This window comes from Chroicocephalus ridibundus, chromosome 1 (genome assembly GCF_963924245.1).
Source record: "Chroicocephalus ridibundus chromosome 1, bChrRid1.1, whole genome shotgun sequence".
Lineage (NCBI taxonomy): Eukaryota > Metazoa > Chordata > Aves > Charadriiformes > Laridae > Chroicocephalus > Chroicocephalus ridibundus.
Window position 1 is genome coordinate 22,529,939 of NC_086284.1, and position 22,888 is coordinate 22,552,826.

The 22,888-nt window shown below is 37.3% G+C and overlaps 1 protein-coding gene across 3 annotated transcripts in view; it reads right to left on the minus strand.

Moving 5' to 3' along the window:
* The window catches only part of XPO4 (exportin 4), an 85,511-nt gene that overhangs the window by 23,579 nt on the left and 39,044 nt on the right, over positions 1–22,888 (minus strand). The window contains exons 5-13 of one of the 3 annotated variants that reach the window (XM_063331082.1): positions 22,684–22,800; positions 21,752–21,905; positions 13,329–13,441; positions 10,702–10,859; positions 10,259–10,433; positions 4,811–4,987; positions 2,440–2,582; positions 2,177–2,322; positions 675–771 (exon numbers count right to left, since the gene is read on the minus strand). In XM_063331082.1, the coding sequence (XP_063187152.1) occupies positions 675–771; positions 2,177–2,322; positions 2,440–2,582; positions 4,811–4,987; positions 10,259–10,433; positions 10,702–10,859; positions 13,329–13,441; positions 21,752–21,905; positions 22,684–22,800 (1,280 nt within the window). Of the gene's footprint in view, positions 1–674; positions 853–2,176; positions 2,323–2,439; positions 2,583–4,810; positions 4,988–10,258; positions 10,434–10,701; positions 10,860–13,328; positions 13,442–21,751; positions 21,906–22,683; positions 22,801–22,888 lie in introns of all 3 variants that reach the window. The other 2 variants (XM_063331072.1, XM_063331088.1) reach the window with 2 other exon arrangements.

Here is a 22,888-nt window from a genome sequence, read left to right on the forward strand (position 1 = left end):
CCAAGGACCAGATGAGCTGCTACTGCCAGCCCTGGGCAGAAACTCATGTTCAAAGTAGACAAGCTCACTGATGCTCTGAAAAGCATTTGCTTAAAGCCGTACATGTGCTGAATGAATTATAGAGTATATTACCTAAAGATTTTGATCTACCAACTTTTTAGTAATTTAAATAGTTTTCAGGATTTTCTGTAACGAATGGATCAAAGATGGGTTTTCAGTAGAGATATAAAAACATTTCTGTTTATTTCCAAGGCTTTGACCTAATAGTCTTCACAGAAGACATGAGCCATTATAGTCATTTCAGCCTTCCCATATTGACTCAGTTTTATCTGTTTTGATGTATCACTCATTTTTCTTCTAAGTTCTCCCCTGGATCATCTTGACTTGAAATACCATCTGTATTTACCCTGCCTTTCTTTACCCTAAAAAGTCACTTCATCTTTTCTCTTAATCTCTTTTACAGCATTGCCTTAATATGTCTGTTATAAAACCATTCTTATAAATTATTTGCCTTTACTTTAATACTGGTTAAAAGAGATATTTCTTTTCCAGTGTTCAGTGTTTACATATTACTTTCTTACTTTTCAAATTCACAGAAGCCCACTCATATTCCCTTTTTTTTTTCCCTCTGAAAAAGCATTTAACATACTTAATAGCATGAGATGCATTCTTACCTAATTACAGAATCAGTTCTGTTGTATCCTGGGATGGAAGAGGCTTTTTCTCCTGGAGATCCCAGAATCTGAAGTGTTGTATTGATGTCAACCTCAGCTGAATGTTTAATGGAATATTCCATTACTTCTGGAGGTATTAGTGGAGTCTCTCCCTGAGTATCATTAGCCAAGAGGTAGCCTTACATTAAAAAAGAAAGAGTGATCACAACTTTCTACCCTAGGTTAACTTATGGCTTTTTGATTAGAGAATCCATTGGCTTAACGGCAGGCATCGCACCAGAATCAAAAGTTCGTACAAACCCTGACTAAATACATGTAAGTTAACATTAGATTCCTTAAAGCCATTCAGTAGAACCTAAAGTGACAAGGAACCAAGACTGGAAAAGAAACCACCAAATTAAAAAAACAAATAAATAAAAAAGATATGAGCTTTGCTTCACGCAGAAGTACTACAATCAATTCAACTATTGAGGGGAAAAAAAAAAAACAACCCCAAAAAACACAAAACAACATTTTGGGTCACTTTTTTCTTATCCTCTTCTGTGATAAAAAAAGCCTTGATTTTACAGCTTCCCCACTGAGTCCATCTCATTTGGGACTTCTGTTCTGTTAATATTTCAAATCTGTCAGAGGCTTTAAGACACCAAGTACATATGCTATAATAAAGTTTTCCTTGCATAGCAACTGCAGATCAGGTGAAGCATGGGGTTTTATACAATACTCTGGTGTCCAGATAATTAATATTACTTCCAGCTTTAGTCGTAGTTTTCAATGTCTGATCTCATAACCATCTGTGAGCTACAAATAAAAACTCCACCCACAGTGATAGAAAAATATTATAAACATATTAAGGTCAACATCTGAGAGCGACTAAAATATCAGATGTTCAAAAAGATCCCACAATATATTTCATAAAGTATACATCTCCCCTAACAAAGTACAGACACTGTCTCAGTTATTATGTTTTGCAAACAGATGTAAGAGTTTCGTCTAAAAATCAAAACCAAAAAGTTTCTGAATTCAGCTTCCCTGAAACAACAAAATGCCAGGACACGGATCATCAGCACTGAGTGATTCTGGAACTTACTTGATTCTCTGCCCCCACTGAGTAATACTGTTATCCTGATCTCATGTTGATTCCCTTATAAAGTCATGTGCCCCCAGACAATACAACTGATATCATGAACAGACTAATTTATTGAATAGGCTGACTGATAACACATCTCAAAAAAATCTATAACTAAATTAGTTGTGGGAATTTCCAAAGGACATTACGTCACGTAAAGATTTCATCTATCTTTTAAAGATAACGTTCATGTTACTCGAAGCAGATGAGAGTAAAACGAAGATTTTGCAAGTAGTGTATGTAAGATGGAAACATCATAAGGGATAAGATTTATAATCAATAAGAACAGTTGTTATACAGTGATTTTCTTTTTCCTGAGGTGTTCCAGCTGTAATAAGAATACCAAAATAATACCTATTTAAAGCTGTTCACTAACCTGTGACTAAAATAAGCCAATGAATATCCTCGTACAGGTCATCAAGCACTTTATTGTCAATTGAGCCTGATGCTGGTGAGGCAAGTAACTGCTGCTGATGTCTTTGCAACTGACCATGGAGCCTTGTCACTCGGTCTTCTAATAAACTGCAAACAAACAACAATAAAATAACTTCACTGTTTTAAAACGGTTTTAGCAAAGTCAGGCTTTTCATATGTGATGGCTTCATTGAGTTGCATTCATGACTATTTTTTTTTTGGTACCTTGTAAGAAGAGGTATACAGTGTTCTGCAGCAATTCTCCCCAGCATGCCTACGCTGGCCAACTGGTCACAGAACTGGTCTCTGTCATCTTCCTGCAGTTCACTTATTTCTTCTTCTTCCCGAGAGGCCACACCATTGGCAGTCTTTGGTTATTTCAACAAAATTAGAAGCAACCAGTTAGTGTTATACTTGTTAAATTTTATCATCACCACCACAATTTTCTACATTATTTTGGCTTTTTCTTTCAAGGTGTTTTGCATGGATGAACAGACTCATACTAAATTAGACATAGAAGTGTTAAACAGAGAAGTAAATATGCCTTCACATTGTTTTCAAATCAGTATTTCCCAAACTCATTAACCTCATTCAGTTAATTGTATATTTGCTACTGTTTCCAATAGTGCTCTCAAGTCAAAAGACTCACTGTTTATGAAATCAGGCGAGCATTAAGAGTTACCAAAATTGATACTTGTTATTACTAGGATAAGCACAGGCCAGACAATAGCAAAACCGGTTCTTTACACCACAGGGTACGTAGATCAGCTCTGTCGAGCATTTGCTGCTAGAAGCATGATATAAGGTACTGAATGACCCTGGCTCACCGAGATGGTCTGCAAACCCGGTGGTCAGAAGACTGCTGAAGTATATTTGCATTTCAAATCACATATAGCAGATCAAGAATCATTTTAAATACTGGTACTTCCATGCTTTCCCCTATTCATTAGTCAATGATATTGTTCTCAGTTGTCTGAGATCTTACATAAATCACACGATAGGCAGTATTTTTCATGATGAAATGAAAATAATCTCTTTCGTTAAAGATATTCCATAGCCCATTGTTTGAGGGGAAAAAAGCTTTAAAAAGTAAATGCTATAATCTCAGGAAAACAGAAGACTAATAATAATAGTAATAGTCGTCATCATCTTGGTTTTATTTCTTGCTGATGCAGAAGTTGCACCGTTTGATTTCTCAAAGCTTATCTTGGCTGCATTATAAAACTATTTCAATAATAATCAGACCTTATTCCTTGAAGAGATGAAGCAGAAGATGAAGAGAAGATATGTAGAAACTAAGTATCAATGTTTAAAATGTTTTTTAAAAATCTCTTAAAGAATCATAAAATTTACTCAACTAACAAAGCAAAAACCAAGTGACAGAAAGCTATCCGTATGCTTTATTTCTATAAAGGCTCTGGGCAACTGAATCCACTCACAACTCCTTATCCAAAGTGCTTTTTAACCCATCTTTTCTTTATGTAACCCAGCAAATCATTCTCTTTTGGCAACTTCAAAGTTGCAGCTGTTTACTGAAGGGTGAGCCTCTGCTCTCAAAGCAGAGACTGAAAGTTCCTGTTACTGCTTTGATATTGAACAAGAAGCATTCTAAAATGCCAGCTGTGGCTTTTAAAAGGTTACCCATGGGATAAATGACTTATCTCACAGAATGACATGAATTAACCTGTGTATACCAGTTATGTCAAGACCGCCTGATATGAATTCAGAGTTCTCTTGTGAAATATTTGTCTCTGTTTTGGCACCGTTATTTCCATCTGTTACATATTGAGATAGCAGAATTAAGTTTTATATAGTGCTTTTCAGAATGAGGTATCTCAGAGATCTTTGCACAGCATCAAATTAAGGAGAGATTTTATACAGTTATTGAATTGAATCTATGCAGTAATTAATTCATCCAACATCCACATCCAAACTTTCTGTATGAGAATCTATTTTAGTAAGATCCAGACTCCTGGGAAAGAGACTAATCTGCTTTCTTTCTTGATGGTTCAAGAGATACTTGAGGTACTTTTAGGTTTTCTCTAGAACAGTCACCTCGAAAATTCAATTGGGAATTCATTTTATCCAAACGAGCCACATAATATTGCAAGTTTCTTCTAGTCTGAGCATAGTAATTCTACATTTTTTCAGACACTTATGCATGTCAATTATACTTCAAAAGCATACTTTGAAGATAATGTATGGGAGGTAACAATTGTATAAAAGGCTTCCAATTTCATTGTGGATTTTAACTGGGATGCTAGTCCAGAGAAGGACAGTCAGAAGTTTAGTCATTGCATCTGTGGGAAGACCAGTGAGATGCATGCTGATTTGAGTAACAGGTTTGCTTTTTTCTGTTTTTTTTTTTTTTCCAAAGTGATTTCCAACTTTGTATTCCTTTATTTCCTCTTCAGAATGAGAGAAACAGACTGGAAAACGACCCCTGAGTAACAAATTCAGAGCAAAATTTTCATTTCCAAAGTCACAAACAGTAATTCTATACTAGCTCCCTTGAGCTACATAATACAGTACACACCAGAAGACATGAGCTAGTTACTATAGATCATCATCAAGAACTACCAGAATGAGGGCTTACCAAATTCCTTGTACCATCAGGAGCAGCTAGATGGCACTGAATGTAGGAATTGAAGACCTGAACAGCATGTTGGGTAAAGAAACCTTTATGGAAATGTTTGTCATCTTGTACCAAAGTAAGCCAAGATTCCAGCAACTTATCATATGCTTCCATATATACCATGTCATCTTTGTCAAGCTGTAAGAGAGGAAAGAAACAGAACAAAAATCTTATTCCTAAACTAAACCAGAGGAATATACATTCATCATTACTTAACAGATGTTCTTCTAATGTTGAAACAATTAAAAAAAATCAGAATGAACTGAGGCAACTCAAAAAGGTCAGTGCTCTTTTCATGCTTGCTAGGCTTTAAAAAAAAAAACTGTCAAGGTGTTTAGCTATTTCTCTTCATCTCATGTTCAAAACCAAAGCAGTCTTAAATTAAGCCTTTAATGTATAATTACCTAAATACAGGAGCTACTGAGCTTTCACCCCAAAGATGCCAACCATCTCAGCTCTTATTAGTAGCAACAAAGAATTAAGCCATTTATTTTTCATTAAGTAGCGAATATAGAACATGTGCATATAGATTTATATGTATTCCACTATTTCTGAAATAAAGAGAGAGAAAAGATGATTGTCTGTTCCAGAGGAAATCACTGTAAGATTGCATGCATTCAGGAAACCCTACTACAGGTAGCCAGTTTCAATGATGATACACAGCTTCTCATTCTGTGACCAAACAAAAGTAGAATTCCACAGAATAAGCCTCCACCTCCAATTGCTTGGTGCATTTCAAGTGATGATTCTTGGTTTTACTCATATGTGTTTCTACGTAGTACATAAGTTGCAAAAAGAAATAACGTATCTGAAAAACAAAGGTCTGGGTTACAAGCAAACTAATGAACCCAGATAGCCAAGAGGCCATTTCTTTTAAAAAGTATTTTTGATGTACCTATCAGCTTTTTGATTTGATGCAAAAATGAACCTTAGTAAATATAACCAACTTATCCAATATATCCAGCACAGCTTAGTAAAATGATTCCTTGATGAAATAGAGATATTAAGGCCTTAATCATGCTCCAGACAGAAGAATTCCTGACTTTCAGTGAAGTTACAAACACGGCTGGATGAACAGACAAAGAAAAGAAAACATTGGCTGGATGACTGATTAAGAGGAAAAACTAGTATCACTTGGAAGCATTTCAAGATAGCTTCACAGCACTATTTTTGTAAGTGCAAAGTGGTCATACTTACAGAATTTAAAATATGGCACACACTGATGCAAGTGTGAAAACAAAAGTGAAGATGACAATGAGTGGGGCAAAATTGTATTCAACACTAACATAATCCACAAATTTAGGATGGACACCACAACAGGACTTTTTAAAACTTGGCTAAAGGACACACAGATTCTTACACAGTCATTCAATCCTGAAATATTTTGATGTGTGTGTGTAATATATTTATGTATATAACTCACATATAATTTTTAATAAGTTATAAGAATCCAGAGCATAAACCAATACACAGACATGTCTTTTTATGAACAACAAAAGAACTCAAATCTATCCAGTTCATTTATTTGAGAGAAGGTAATACAGAAGTTAATACCATGAAAAAATGTTTTTAACACTTTATGGTATTCTCATGTGGAAGCTAGGATTAATAAGTGTCTCCATAAAGTATGTACCTAAATAGTAGAAAGAGTTTATCCATATTGAACAAATCTGGTCACAAAGGAACTAAAAATTCCCAATCCTTATTTCAGATTAGCTACAGCTGGGCTACCACAGATGTCATACAGGTAAACTAAGTGACATGCTATAGACTGGGAAGGTGAATCATTCTGATAGATCCAACAGAAGCAATGGTGGAGCGCAGTTCAGAACTCAGATCTTCAGAAGAGGCAAGATACAACCAGTAAAGTCAAAGCCATCCAGAGGAACTGGACAAGCTTGAGAAATGGGACTGTGTGAACCTCATGAGGTTCAACCAGGCCAAGTGCAAGGTCCTGCACCTGGGTCAGGGCAATCCCAAGCACAAATACAGCCTGGACGGAAAACGGATTTAGAGTAGCCCTGAGGAGAAGGACTTGGGGGTGCTGGTTGATGAGCAGCTCAACATGAGCAGGCAATGCGTGCTTGCAGCCCAGAAAGTCAACTGCATCCTGGTCTGCATCAAAAGAAACACGGCCAGCAGGTCAGTGGAGGTGATTCTCCCCCTCTATTCTGCTCTGGTGAGACTCCACCTGGAGGGACTGTGTCCAGCTCTGGGGCCCTCAGCACAGGAAAGACCTGATGGAGAGGGTCTGGAGGAGGGCCACGAAGATGATCAGAGGGAGGGAACACCTTTGCTATGAGGACAGGCTGAGAGAGTTGGGGTTGTTCAGCCTGGAGAAGAGAAGGCTCCAGGTAGACCTTATTGCAGCCTTTCAGTACTTAGAGGGAGCCTACAGGAAAGATGGAGATAAACTTTGTAGCAGGGCCTGTTGCGATAGGTCCCTTCCAACCCCAACTATTCTATGAAAGCAAAGATGCTTAATTTCTCTATTATGGGAAACAGAAAGAAAACTAGTACTTCTTCCTTCACAGTATGCTTGACCCTTTAAAGAAAGAACACTTCTAAAATTTGTCAAGCAGCAACAACATGGAAAGAGCTGGAAGCATAGCAGGGAGGACCAAATTCAGAATGATCTCTCCTATAACATGATATTTAAAAAAATATATCAAGAAACAGGAACTGTGCATTAAGATTCATTTTGAGAAAAAGAAGCCTTTATTATAATTTCTATTTCTATTTGACTTTCCATTCAACATCCTGTTCGTACTCTTCACTAATTCAGATGGACTATCTGATTTCTACTTCTGCATACGCACTTCAGCAAAGGGGAAGCATAGCTGTGGGCAAGTTGTCTTCTCTCACATCCAGTGCTATTAAAGGAAGAGATTACCAGTCCAACTTGCACCATAAACCAATCCCCAGCATTGCTGAAGCTTACTGCCCTGCACCAATGTAGCTGTTCAGGCAAGCGTTTCAACTTCCTTCAGCCAATCTCCCCAACAGGCAGGTTAATGTAAAACAGCATTTGAACATGATGTTTAGATTGTGGGTTCTCCCGCCATGGTTGAAAATCAGTATTAGCTGCTTTGAAGTGGTCTGAAGTGGTTCAGGACCTCCCAGTTTTCACCATATCCATAGCAGGTCTTCAGCTAAGTAGATCCCTTATGCCTCATGGGGTTTATGCAATGTTCACAAGGCCAGGCTGGATGGGGCTTTGAGCAGCCTGGTATAGTGGGAGGTGTCCCTGCCCATGGCAGGGGGGTTGGAACTAGATGATCTTGAAGATCCCTTCCAACCCGAACCATTCTGTGATTCTGTGAAATGTTCTGCTGGCAGAAATATGGTGAAAACAACTTTTCTGACCAGCAAAGCTTACAGAGTACGCCTGCCAGCATTCTGCTGCACTTTGGATTTCTGAAAAGTTCCAGGAATATTATCTGAGGACTTTACTGAGTCCAACGCACATGGTATTTTGTCTATCAAAAGCTCTTAATTACAGACAGCACATGAGCTCACAAGCAGTCTAAGCAAGAATCTCAGGGAACACATTAACCATGGCTGGGACATTCCTAAGCCAAAAGATTGTTTTCAGGGATACAAAGTAGTATTTCTACAGGCACAGCACACAGTATCATTACACCACCTGGATTAAGTCAGCAATAACTTAAAAATCTCGGTAGCGTGCCTTATTGCTGACACACTGTTAAGGTATAAGAATTTTTTTTTGAAGGCCTGTCGCCACAGAATTCTGCATCATCCTGGAAATCAGAGAAACAGCATGAAGTTGAGATATCTGTAAGAGCTATGACAGAACGGAAGGGATCAAAGTGTAACGTTTCTCCTTCCACAGAATGATTTAAAGATTCAAGGAGAGTGAGAAAATTCTCTCCTAAAACAAAAAAATCTTTCATTCTCTCCTTCTGATGTTGCTGAATTTGAGAACATTTAAGTTTAATACTAAAAAGACTTTCTTCAGCTAAAACTATGGGATTATCTAAGCGTTGGCAGCCACAGTTTACTAGGCATAACTGGCCAGTCACTTACAAAACAAACTTTGTACCAGATAGTAGTCCAAGCTACCATAAGCTTTTGCTAAGAGATGAAGTGTTTTGAATAGCATTATGTTGAGCACCGTTTTCATTAAATATGGTTCCATATTCTATCTCTCACGTAACAAGAGGCTAAGTGAGGAAACAACATTCCTTTAGTTCCTTTAATTTAAATAAGCGCCTATGGTTTTGTTGAATCTTTTCTATAAAGGCTTCAGGAGCATTCCTAAATGTGTTGGTGAGCACCAGAACATATGGCCAATGTTCTACTAGAAAAATCTCAAAAGCAGCACAAGTTTTGACCAATGTATTTTGGAAAGTAGCTGTATTTCAGATTTTAAATTTAATCACCAATTTTTTGATTAAAACATGAGCACACTTGAAAGTTTAGGTGAGTGCAGCAAAGACATGATCTAATGCTCTGCAATGAATGCTAACTAACACACCCGTGATCTCTGGTAAAAACCACATCCATCAACTTTATAACTCAATACTTCTATAATTATTTTCAAATTCAGGTAATTAAGCCCAGTCAATATAGCAAAACTGGTAAAAAAACCATTGGGTTATATCTTGATAGTCTCATTTTAAAATCGATAGCTACTGCACATAAATAGCTCGAGTGCAAGATTTTTTGTCTTAATTCTTATGGGCATTTTTCCTTAAACTAGGTCTCCTTATTAGTCTTTTAGAAGCAGAAGTTTTAGAAGCAGAAGACTTAGACTGTCCCAACTGCTCTTTAATGTTACAACCAAAAAGTTTGAAAGAAGTAAACAAAGAGGGAAAAAAAAATCCTCTGAACTCCTGTGCTAGATTTGTACACAGAATTACCATTTGAACAGCGTCAGCAATGAAGGGATGAAATGAAGAGCTCAGAAGTATGGGGTTAACAACAGATCTTAACAGCTACAGTCACTTAAAACAGAAGTTCCTGACTCAGAACTCTTGACAGTTTCAGTCTGTCCGTATGTTCATGTAGTCATTTTAAGCTTTCAGGACTGTGGCTTGTTCATTATCTACAACAGTTTTCAGAGAAGTCCTACAAGAGCAAGTCGGCAATATTTAAAGACTTTAGTATTTTTAAATTAATCCATTCTTTTTAAAATGAAAATGAGACAAATGCTTTAAATCAAACCAAAGCCTGAAAGATGCCCACAGTGTGTAATTATGTTCATTATGCTGTTTGAAACAAAAAGAGAGTCCTCTCAGATGTGATTTCAGAAATACCTAGAACCAAACCACTGAATTCACAACAGTTATTAATACAACAGCCAAAGTCTCATGTCACTTATACTTATCACAAAGAGAGAAAAAAACAAACAAAAGAACTACCTACTATTTGAGAGCAGATACTTACCACTTCTTCCAAGGCAGCACTTCTTCCGAACGAACAAGTGAGGTGTGCGAGGCAGTTAACAAATGAAGAGAAAAGTTCGTTTGGAATGGCAGTTAAAATATTGCGAGGAAATACAGTTATCAGGTTGCTGATAATACTGGAAATTCCCACTGCTTCAGAGTCTTCTATTTCAATTCTATAGATAGAAATAGCAGTTAGTTTTCTGCCATTAAGAAAAAATGCTAAAAGTGAATTGATTTTGTCGATACATTTGCAATCAATAAATCTATTTCATATTACTTAAGCACCACCTACTTTAAACTGCCTTTTCTTAATTTCAGTAATCCAGCAGTAAGCACAAATTATACTCAGAAATAAGCAAGCCATACCAGCTCTCCACGCAGATACGCTATGCTCCAAAGATTAAAAGATGCCATCTAAATTTAGAGAGAAGGCATACATACCCATTGATAGTATTCAGTAATCCCTCAATGAAGTGTGCCAGGTAATCAACTTGTGAACCTTCATCGGGAAAGACTGGCCCGTGCAAAGACGCCAGCTGTGCCAGACACTGTAATGAATCTTGGGCCATATCTGTATCTTCTCGGATTTTTCGATGTACCTTTCAGGAAGCGAGATAGTTAATAATACACGGAAAATAGGGTGTTCTTACAACAAGTCACATGGCGCTCAACCCAAAAGAGCACACACCAAAAAAAGCTTACTATAACTTCCATTCAGTCTGAAATGCAAGGGTTTCTACAACTCTCTAAACCATAGTAAATGTCAAGATCATGACTCAGCTCACAAAATCGCAAGCCTTGAATTAACTCACTGAAACTAACGTTTAGTTATGTCTCACCTACATGTTGAAAATTGAACTGTCTACTGAATGTTATGTCTTAAAGAGAGAAACAGATGCCAGCCAGTCAGACATACTGCTCCTTCTAAAAACAGCAATAATGACAGTCATCTCTATTATGCTAACTATGCCTAGGCTATGGAGTCTTGCTAAAGTTAGTCAACAAGTTCAATCAAGATTATGTAGATGCTTCTTTAGCAGAGGTAAACACTGAAGACATATACAAAAATGAATGCATCACTTCCTTGGCAACACCCTTAGCATTATACAAGGCCAGCAGTAATCTTCCCACATTTCCGTGAACTGTTATGTCATCACTTCTGCTGCTGAGACACTCTAGATTCAAATCTGTCAGTAACCATATCCTCACAAACAAACTTTAATTATCAAGTATGGATTTTAAGTATTTTCTTAGGCTCACGCCTCCTATTTTTTCTTATAAGATTTAGCAAATAAATAAATATAGGGTATCTCTTTCACCAAGAAGCAAAGTTGGGTAAAATTATTTCAACAATATTGTACATAAAAGTACAGTTAAAACACTAACCATTTCTCTGAGGCATTATAGTTCCAACTTCACCCAACTCATAACTAGTTGGATTAGCTGCACAGTTAATCTCCAAAAGATCAAACTAGCAGAAGAAACAAACCCCGCAACAGAAATACCCCTCCTAATCTACGTCCCACACTAGGCTGAGATTAGAACTGAAGGCTCCCTCTAACATGGCAGTCCTGCCAACTTTTGCAAGGTTATTAAAACTTCTTAGATCAGATAAATGAATATAAACTATTGCCATTCACTTACATTACTTCAAATAGTGAACTAATACTACAAGCCTCAACCGTTGCAAATCGGGAATCTAAAAGCAAAACTGACAGCAGACTGCCCTGGCTAGCATTCATTCAAAAATAATCAAAGACAGGTGGGGTTTGGTTACTTTTAAGTAAAACACAAATGTATTAAAACAATTCTGCACCTTACTAAAAACATACTTATGGTGAATAATTGTAAACCAACCAAAGAAACAGATATCTAACTCTGACAACTTCATACTATTAAATGAGGAAGGGTTAATATGTAAGCCAAAAAGTTATTTGCATGTGGAGGTTCACAGCTGACAGTAGCAACTGTCTGGATAGTCTAGACAGCTGTTCAGATTGTGCGTAGCTGCTACGAGTTCTGCCAGTGATTTTTTTTCACCTTTTCAAAACTGCTGGAACAGAAAAACTTGCAGTTAAAAAAAACCCAAACACATATATAAAAAAATTTCTAATTTATCAAAAAATCCTATAAAGTAAGGACACGTATCCAAGCACGTAGCGGACAACTCTCAAGCAGCACTGGAGAGAGTTACATTTACTTTGTCTAATAACAACTTTGTCCAAGTTTTGAGCACATTATTTCTCTGCTTTGCAAAAATGAAAAGAGCCTGAGAATTCTCAGGTCTCAAGAGAGGTAACATAAGATAAAATAGCATAGTAAATGAATCTATAAGCCAATATATGTTGCTGCTGCTGTAACTCCTAACAGCATAGACTACAAATTTCTCCCCCCAACAGTGGTAGAAAGAAAACAATACTAATTTTATCCAGTTTTAATATCACGGGGTTTTTTAAGCTATAGAAAGTTAATATTACATTCCCCTATCCCAATTCTACCTATTCCCTATCCCTCCTAATTTAATCTATTTTAACTTGTTTGGATTTACTTTGTGCTGAGGAAAGAGATGCATAACTCTGTATGCTGAAACCGGCTAGAAAACTGCAATTACGTTACTTATTTTCAGCTGTTCCGTTCAGCAAACGCTTTAAAATCAGGAAACGCACACCGTTCCGCAAACGCTTTAAGATCAGGAAACACACACCATTCACTGGATCTTTTTTGAGAGCCGTTACACCTTATCTGAAAGACACACTCTGCTACTACTCACCATGCTTGGTTTCGTTTGACGAACACACGTCCAAATGTATTAAATGTATAAAAGTTTAGATACCTATACACCTTTTTCTTTTGTTAATGGCCATTAACTTAAAGCAATTTAGAGGCAAAACACATATTCGGTAACCTAGGAAAAATACAATCCTTCTGTTTGTTTTGATAAGCAAGCTGAAGTTAACAGAATCAGTCCTACCTGATGCAAAAGGAAGAGTCCAACAACACAGTTTTAGAGCAGGAAGGAGCTGCTTTCCCTGTGGTCTGGACTATGAAAGTTGAAGAAAGAAACTTACTGTAAAGAAAAGCTCCATAACTCTGCTGTCCAGGAGGGTCTCACGCCAGGATTCTGTTGGCTTTAGCATCACATTTTGTGAGGATTCAAACATAGCTATATAATGTCTGCCCAGTTATCTGGTGTCAAGGTCAACAATAACATTCCTACTTGGCTTTAAAAAAATCCTAGATACAACAGGATCCATTCAGAAAGAATGTAATGGAAACAAACTTTAAGCCTCTTCACATACACAGCATAATTCATGCATGAGGCCAAGGAATAAAAGGTATTAAGTATTGAAAAAAAGAATGCTCCAGGAATGTTAGATAACAGTTTGATCATAATTATGAGACATACCATAGTGATACGATCACTTTGATAACCAGGGTGTCTAATGTGACACAGCGAGAAGGGAAAAAAGCAACCGCAATTAACAGGTGTTAAAATTTATGCAAAATAGGAAATCATTTTCTAAAAAATTTTCCTGGCAGCTTTTAAAAAGGCCTTATGATAGCTAAAGATAGCTCATTGAAATCTATATCCCATTTTTCTAAATAGCTAAGTATGCGTCACAGAATGCAGATATGTTAGCCCTGCATTAATCTACATTTTTTAATCGCACTGCAAAGAACAAAAGCATAAGGCACCACAAGGCATGGTCATATCAAACACATGTTTGTAAGAAACGTGCATGAAAAATGCACACACCGTGAAGCCGTGGTTTTGCTGTACTCATTTCAGTTCTTACCACGTGTTTTGCAATAACTTAATTTACAAAATCGTGCAAATGCTCCAGTATAGAAAAAAACAGAGACGTGAGCAAAACCATTTAAACAAGCAGGTTACTGTCTTGGTCAGTCTGATCACATGGAAGAGTGTTTATAAAAGATTTTTGAAAGTGCTTCCTTCTGTGACACCCCCCAAGCCAAGCAGTAGTAAAACTGCTTCAACGCAGCAACCTACATTTTCATTTATCTTTTTTAAACCTTTCATTATCCTCTCTGATCCCTTTCTAACCCAACCATCAGAATAAGTAACGGCATGCTCAGCTGCATGTAATTTACTTATTGGTAATGAACTGCATTAACTTTTGTACTGTAAATCATCAGGTATTAAAAAAAAAAAAAGGAGTATCAAAAAGTATTTATATCCAGAAGAAAATGTTTTACAACGGTATCATTCAAGAAAGCAGACCCCTTAACTTTTGATGGGTTTTGTTTAAGAGAACAATATATAAAGCAAACATCTAGCTTAACATGAAGGATTGAAGGATTGTTGCAGAAGGCAGGATACACAATTTTAGTTTATTTACACTTGTCTTCTGAGTTCCACCAAAATCAAAAATGCCTAACATCTGGCAAATTAAGCTATGCTTTTGTCTTTTTCATTTGGAATGTTTTAGAAACAAAATAGTATTTTAAAATAGTTTATGGACAAGAGCGTCCTTTCCTCTAACTCTCCAATAAGCAATTGGCTTGGAAATACATCAATATCAGAAGTGATTATAGAAACATTATCAATCTCTGAAAACCAATTTGTTCTGCACTAGGTTGAGTCTACAGAGGGGACAAGCTACATAACACTTTTCACATGGAATGAAAGAAGGGCTAGTTTGCTGTCACTATTTTAACAAGCCTCAGTATTTAGCAGCCCTATCCCGTTATTTTTAGTACTGTTTCTCACGCTAATGGACTGATGACACATCTGACAATAGCAGATTTGTGGGTAAAATATCTGTTCACTGAACAATACAAATTATGCCTGCACCTATCATGGAAATCTTACACCCATTTTCCATCACATACTAGATGTATGCAAACATCAGCGTAAGTTGGCTGTGGAGATACTTGCTGCCATGAAATACCTCAACTTATTCTATGCTCTGGTTCGGCCTTGTTAGCAGCAGCCCAGTTACGCCAAACCTGAAAAAAAACAGCACTATGCTACCTAGTACATGGGTGTACGCAGGACAAATGCAGCCTTCATCATCAAAAATTAATTCTCAATACTTATGAAGAAACAAGTAGTACAGAACTAGCACAACATTTGTTTTGTAAGCACTCAAGCTATAACACAGATTTATGATAAGCACAGATCAGTCTACTATGCCATCCTGGAGGGTTTGGGTTTTTTTGTTGTTTACTTTTAAATGAAAAATAATCATAAACCACTTCTGGTAGTAAATACAAGAGTTTGTAACATTCGATTCTACTGAAGAACGAGTAACTCTCATTACTGTTCCCTTTGAATGACATGGAAATCCAAGCTAAGAAACAGCTACTAGAAGCATGGCAATGTTTTACCCAGTTCATGAGACTTAGGACACCGATTCCTACACAGACTAGAAACTTCTGCTTGAGTCAGAACAGATTATTCAATAACATGTACCAAGCCCTACTGAAAAAGCTTAAGAATATAACTTGATGCCTTCGTGTATGATAAGGCTCATATGCTCACCAATTATTGCCTAGAGAGAAAGAGAAGATGACCATAACATTTAAGAGAGATTTTCTTTTACCTTTGCCTAAATATGCATACGTAGCTCTATCCTTGGTTTTGTTTCATGAGCTGAAGAAATAAGAGTAATCCTTTTTAAATTATAAATTTGTCATTTTAAAACTGTAATTAATTTTTTTTTATGTTTTATAGGAAGAATATATTAATAAAAGAAAATAAGAGATACACAAACGTGTAGTTTTCCCCCCACTCTTTGCCTCTGTCCCAGGAAGGGACTGATGGGTGAAGATGAGTATCAAAATACTTGACGTCCTAAGGCAGCCACACGGGATTATAACATTTCACTTCAGGACTTCCCACCAATTCCAGTATCTGAGAATGGATCCCACAGTCTTTTTCCTTAGAGAGGCAAGGGTTGCCCTTCCACAGAGGAGTAAATTAGGAACTCAAAAATGCAAGCTGAGATTTCTTCTGCAGGACTCCCGTTCACAAATTTGTCCACAGGAGCGAAGAACCCCTCAGAAATGGAGGGAAAACTCCTGGAGTGCTAAGGCCTGAATATCTTTTTTTAGAAGTTGTTTTAATAACTTTAAAGTTGTTGTTTGGAACATTTCTGGAGAGCTTCATGTCACTCTCAGACTTATATTTTACAAATAAAAAAGTGCATTAGAAAGGTAACTGCTTGGAAATCTGCCATCCAGTGTTATAATGCTAACATACTGATTATACTGGGATTTTTCAGACCTCCTCTGGCTTGCCAGCTAATCAGCCAAGCACATGGGATGAGTCCAGCAGCAACTGCCTAAAACTGATGCAGAGGCTTGCTGCCCCCTATGGAGAAATGCTTCACAAACCTTTGTATAACTTACACTTTCAGCAAACACATCCAGCACTCAGGAGAAGGAACATAAATACTGAATTATTAAACCCAAGTATTCTTAACTGCCATGAAAGTGAAACAACTACTTTGTGTTGGAGACACTGGACTCCAGTTGCAAGAACAGGCGTGGGAAGTGTAAGAAGACCCAAGCTAATTTTAAAACTGGCGAGTTCCGGAGCCGCTAGCGGTGTAGCTGTGCCAGTACCGAGTCTCATGTTGACAACCCCAAGTGGATTCTGCAGCTCCTGATACATTTTGTTGCTATGATTATACAGCTAATAGTATGCAAGCTAATCACTTTAAGCCTAACTTACACTTAAAGCACCTATGCAGAAGTGACTGCCGTGCAGATGCGGCTCAAAAGTCATGCCTTTCCACTATATGCAGGCTGCCATCTAGGAAACTGATGACAAAGTGCTGCAAAACTGGAAACTTAAAACCACAGGAGCAAGAGAGCGGAAGAGGAAAAAACCTCTATATATTTTATCAGTTCCTCTTCATAAAAAGGGTCATTGCTCTCTTTTCTGATAATAATGCTTTTAGGATGCTCTTACATTGCAAACTGATTTCAGAATTCATTCAGGAAAATCCAAATGATGAAATACTAACTGTTAAAAAGTTCAATATCAATACAAACATGCTTAGTGCGATTATGACCAAATTCAAGGGATCTGTCAATCATCTTGGTTTTGCCCAACTTTGACTTAAAAAGTTGCTAGAAAGGACTGTCAAGAAAACACATAGTACCCTAGAAATAATTTCTGAACATCAGGGATTTCAGAGTCAGGTCAGTTTTCACCTAAGAGTGAGAAGTCTGATAAAAGTAAAATGCAACTCTCTTTTGTATTTTCTTAAATACAGCTATTTCAGTTACACTGAATTTTTCTTTATATCCCAAACAATAGCCAGGACAGTGTCCCAGCCCTTCATCTTTCAGATAAAGACAGACAGCTGCAGTAAATTCAGGATAACCCCAGGCTGCCGACAAAAACAAGACCTAAGGGAAGCGGCCCAGCTGCTGAAGGAAATCTGTGCTGTTGCTCCTCGGTACAGGTTCAATCATTTGTGCAGCTGTGCAACAAATCGAACTGGGGACCTCAACCTGCTAAAAAGGTTTTCAGTATCACGCTCACGGGAGATGCTAGGGCAGGATGCTTTTTCAGCATCAATGACAACTTGAATCATTCCTCAAAACAAACTTCAAGTTTTCTGGAGCATTCTGGGTGTTTTTCATGTACTTCCATTATGCATAACAGATGCTACCAATCTGTGTTGGACTGAGCTCAAATACTGAAAGTCTGCAGAACTCTGTGGTTCACAGGATCTCCCACAAAGGTGTCTCATTCTGGCTTGAGTTTTAAAAGACATTTTCAAAAAGAGAGATAGGAAAAGTTTTGTTCCTTTAACTGTGTGGCCGAGGAACACACACACTTTAAAAAAAAAAAAAGTGTTCAGATCAGATAAAAGCTTCAGTCAGTTCATACAATTGTCATTGCACCATTAATCTCAATGGAACAGAAACGATGCACATTAGTGGAGCGCATCCCATTAGGTTTACGTAACCTGTATTTTAAATCCAACCCCGTTCTACATTCACTTGAAAATTTGCCAGCTTGCCTCCAAGCAAGTAGAGACACCAAATCCAAAACACCATCCAACGCTCCAGTTCCTCTTTATTCATGTACTATAATCTATATGTTAATGAATAAGTGATAAGTAGTTCTACAACAGCTACTAATGGCAGATAATAGACACCTTTGTGTACATGGGAGACAGCTGGACAAAAATCTTATGTTCTGTTTCAGAACTTTTGCATTTGAGGACATTCATCCCAAGTCCATTAGAATGTGGCTGCCAAGAACAGATAAATCCTGAAGTCAAGAAGACATGAGAAACATCTCTGGAGGTAAAAGAATATAAATTACAATTACATCCTGACTCCACAGGGCATATTATATGTCAAGGTGCATTACAGTCCAGCAACATTCAGCTCCTTAACTGGAGATTTTGGACACTCACAATGTACTAGAAGTGAGATCCCGGAAGACGCTCTTGTGAAGGACAGGGCTGTACCTCTTAGTATTGATCACCTGCATTTCCTTAATTAGTCAAAACATTCATTTAAGAAAAGATGCAGTTAAAACTAGTTCCATCTGAGTAAACAATATTTAACAGTGCTGTAACAGCACTGAAAAAAGAAACTCTAGAGAAGCCAACATGCCACAACAGACTGCCATACGTTCTTAGTGCAAAATAGGAATCCTCTGTTATTGTCATTTCCAGCAGTACTGCCAAAAACCTCTGAAGCATCCACAAACACCAATACCTTGAGGTAGCAGACAAAAATAACAATAGATGATTGCCTGTGTGTTAGAAAATGAAATGGAAGGAACTGCACATGACCAAAAGGAGGCCTCCTACGTCATCATGCCCTGCCCTTCCTATTGCAGGCACCACATCCTAAGACACTCAAAAATTGAGTTCCAACTTTAAAGAAGGTAGGTCCCAGCCTCTCTTCTTTCGTTGCTCCAGTGAGATGGCTATTCCAGAATGCATCTTTCATGTCAGCTCTTCTTGCTAGCAACAGACAATACAGACTTACTACAACTCTTCTATTATCATTGGTGCCAGCACTGTTCATTTAACAGTGCAATACATACTAAGGTATCTTGTAGGAGCACAAGAACTCTTGAGAAGTGATATGTTTTGATGCAATTCTCAGAACTTGGTAATTTAAATAATACGCCTCTTGGCGACGGTCACTGTAGAGTAAATGCAAATTTATGCTACTTACTTTTTTGGAGATACAAGAATCTTGCTAAAGATTATATACAAACACTGCCGATTACTGTTATGCTGTAGGGAATACTGAGAATCAATACTATCTTGCCAGGGGAAATATCCACTAAAGGAAAAAAGATATATCTGTAGATACAATGGATCATCTTACTCCATGTATCGAGTATTAAATTTATGCCCATTGTTTCAGCATATGCACTGTCAAGATCTGGAAAGAGGATACCAAAAGGATACCGACTGATCAATCAACACAGCAATTCTGACGTTTTTATGTAATGTGCTACCTATTTAGAAACTGCAGCCAAGTCAAGTTTCACTGCCCATGAGCTAACAACCAACAGTTACTTTTACACCAGTCTTCTTAAGGAAGAGAGATTAATCTCACAATATAACCAACATGGTGCTGTAAACCCCAACACTTATGGAATCTTCACCAGCCAAGACCCCCATTTCTCAAGGATGATTAAAGCCATTCCAACTTCTGTTAGACTTGAAACAGATTTGAAATAACGCCACGTAAGAGCACCTGTGGTGGTTCAGACTAAAGGTCCATCTGATCTCTAGATGCGTACAAATTTGTTTAACAGTTGTAGTATCTCGAGTAGGCCAAGCAGCAGAAAACATTATTAACCTTAAGCAGCAGTATGGCTGGCTTAGCTGTTTCAATTAATACTTATTTACTAGCACCTATAGACTAAATCGCTTTGTATGATATAGAGTTATAAATGAAAGCTGGAACTCCCAACGCTTCACATTGTGCTTGTATATATCCATCACTGCAAGCCCTAGCCTAGGATAAAGCGCTCATGAACCTTCACTTTCAAACTGTAATATTATCGGCATTTGGGATTACACCAGAGGTTTGCACAGAGCAAGACTGAAATTCAGATGGAACCACCTCTACCCACCACTGCACAACACTAAAGCATTTCCGTTCTATTTAAGATTACAGCTTAGAAAAAAAAAGTATTCACACTTTATTTCAATTCTTACAAGTCTCAAATCCTCTTCCAAAAACTTTTATAAAATGCAATAATTTAACTCCAGTCTCAGTCTTGCAGGCACATACGCTAAATTTCTCTCTGGACCCCTGCCAAATCACTTCAGTGATTAATAGGAGTGGGATATTTACTTTTAATCCATGGCGCCTTCCATAAAGACAATATAACTGGTATTCTGCTTTACAAATGTGAAACAAGAAATATCCAGTTTCAAATAAATTTCATTTTTGCTGCCCGCTGCATAATGAACAGAATCAAAGACAACACAAACACACAGATATTGCCTTCTGACCATCAAACCCAGGAAAGGAAATAAAATACTTTTCAGTGAATTTGAAGGCAACATCCAAATTCCTGCAGTATGTATTACTTAGCAGCAGTTTCAAAAGGTTTTTAGAAAAAAGCTTATAAACCAGCTTAAAAATGTGGCTCTTGAAAAGTTTACTAAGCATCTTAAAGACAGTCTAGCTATTAAAAGAGGCATTGTAATGTTCTACTGCAAGTGCTGTCTTAACCCTCTATTTAATAGAGAACGTGATTGATTATTTCTATGACATTCTTTTAGCCTATTTTTTGGGCTGGGCATTTTTGTACCTTTTTTCTTCTCTCCCTCACTAAGACTCTTTCTCTTTGTGATTCCCATTTCCTCCTCTACTTTCCATCTCACCTTTCTCTGGACTTTTATAATCAGCACACATCACAAATATGTCAAAATGGAAGCGATGGCACCTGTATGTTGCCAAAAAAGGGAGATGCCATTTCTTCTCTCAGCTAGCAAATAATTTTTCTTCAGACCAAAGAGAACGTATTACACGCTCTAGTACATGACCATGCTCCTTTATGGGGAGTCGGTTGAGAAGGCACGTTCCTAGATGATGGGGCATTTACCTGCCCCCTCCTCTTCTCTGAGGGAGAAGAGTAGGACAGATCAGATCTCCACATAAAAATTCAACAGAGCTTAGACCTCTTCACCGTTTGGTTTTGCACTAACGCAGCACATTACACTCTTCCTCTCCCCTGCACCAACCAGACAGACAATGAGCCCGTAACTGAAGGCTGCTCTGCTGAACTAGTTTTGCCTTTTATATAAAATACTTTAACGAAGAGCAACAGCAGCTTCTGTATGTAAGCATCTGTTAGCAAGCACGGGGGTGACCAAGAGCACTAATAGAAGAAAAACTAAATTAAGGACTAAATATGAGGTTTATAAGTTCTACATTTTTCTCTCCTCACAAAGACTTTACTTATCACCTGGTAGAGTGACCCAAGTCAGCTGAAAGAAAGGGCCTGACATTAAAAGGATATAGTTTGGAGGAAGGAAGTTCCAGCTTAAGACCTGATTGGCTAGTGCAAGATAACGCTGAAACACTGAAGACATCTGAGCATTGAGGTTTTCCCGTCTGCTGAATTCCTGAAGTACCTCTACTGTGAGCATGAAGATCTGCCGCAGATCGTCCTCCTATAGTCAGGACGAACACAATATATTAATAGAGTCTCTCAGTCATTAATTAAAATGTTGATTAAAAAGAAATCATTTTCTAAAGAGAAAAGGATTTTTTTTTCCACCTTATTTTTCATTAAAATACAGAAAATATTCTGAAGTTCTGTCTGAACGCCTCCACTCTTTTGCCAAAATTAATAACTTGTGTTTGTAAAGAATAAGAAAAAAATCTCCTCATAAATGCTAGTCAATAAAAGAAAAACTTAACAATATTTATTTTAACAACTGGTGGAGGAGAGGATTGGTCTTTGGCATGAAAAAAAGTTGGTAAGTTGTTCCACAACAGTCAGTTTAAAGCAATGCCTTCACAAAAACATTTCTGCCTGGCCAAACAATACATCTGAGACAACCAGACTACACCATCTGCAATAATATTTTTAAATACATAGCTCTCCTTGGCTTTAAACCAAAGCTATATTTAAGACTATCATTGTTCCACAGAGTATTCGTTTTGTTTGCAATTGGTAGCCAAGGAATTAAAGAGTACAACCACATGAAGATCTGTAGCTCAACATTCACAAAACGGGCAAAAAGCACCTTTTTGATACAAGTTTTTTAAAAAATATATCATTAACTTTCCTGAAATAGCCATTATCTGCATTTATAATATAATATTTGTCCTATTAAATGCTGTTAGGCACACGCTGTAACTGAATGCACCTGGCACAAGAAAGCGCTTCTCAGTGTTTAAATTTTAGAAAAACATGTAGCATATATTGATACAGAACTAGTTTACCTGAAATATACGTTTACAGTTACCATGGAACTCCATGCTTAGTCCAATGTTGCTGGTTTTACTTGAACTTGAGAACTCGCTCAACAACGCCGTTAAAATGGAACAGGCCAAAGTTTGCTATAAAAAAAATAAGGGGGAATAATATAACTAAAAGATGTCCAATAATGTAATACCTCCTACATTGTCCTTAAATTATTTTATTAGC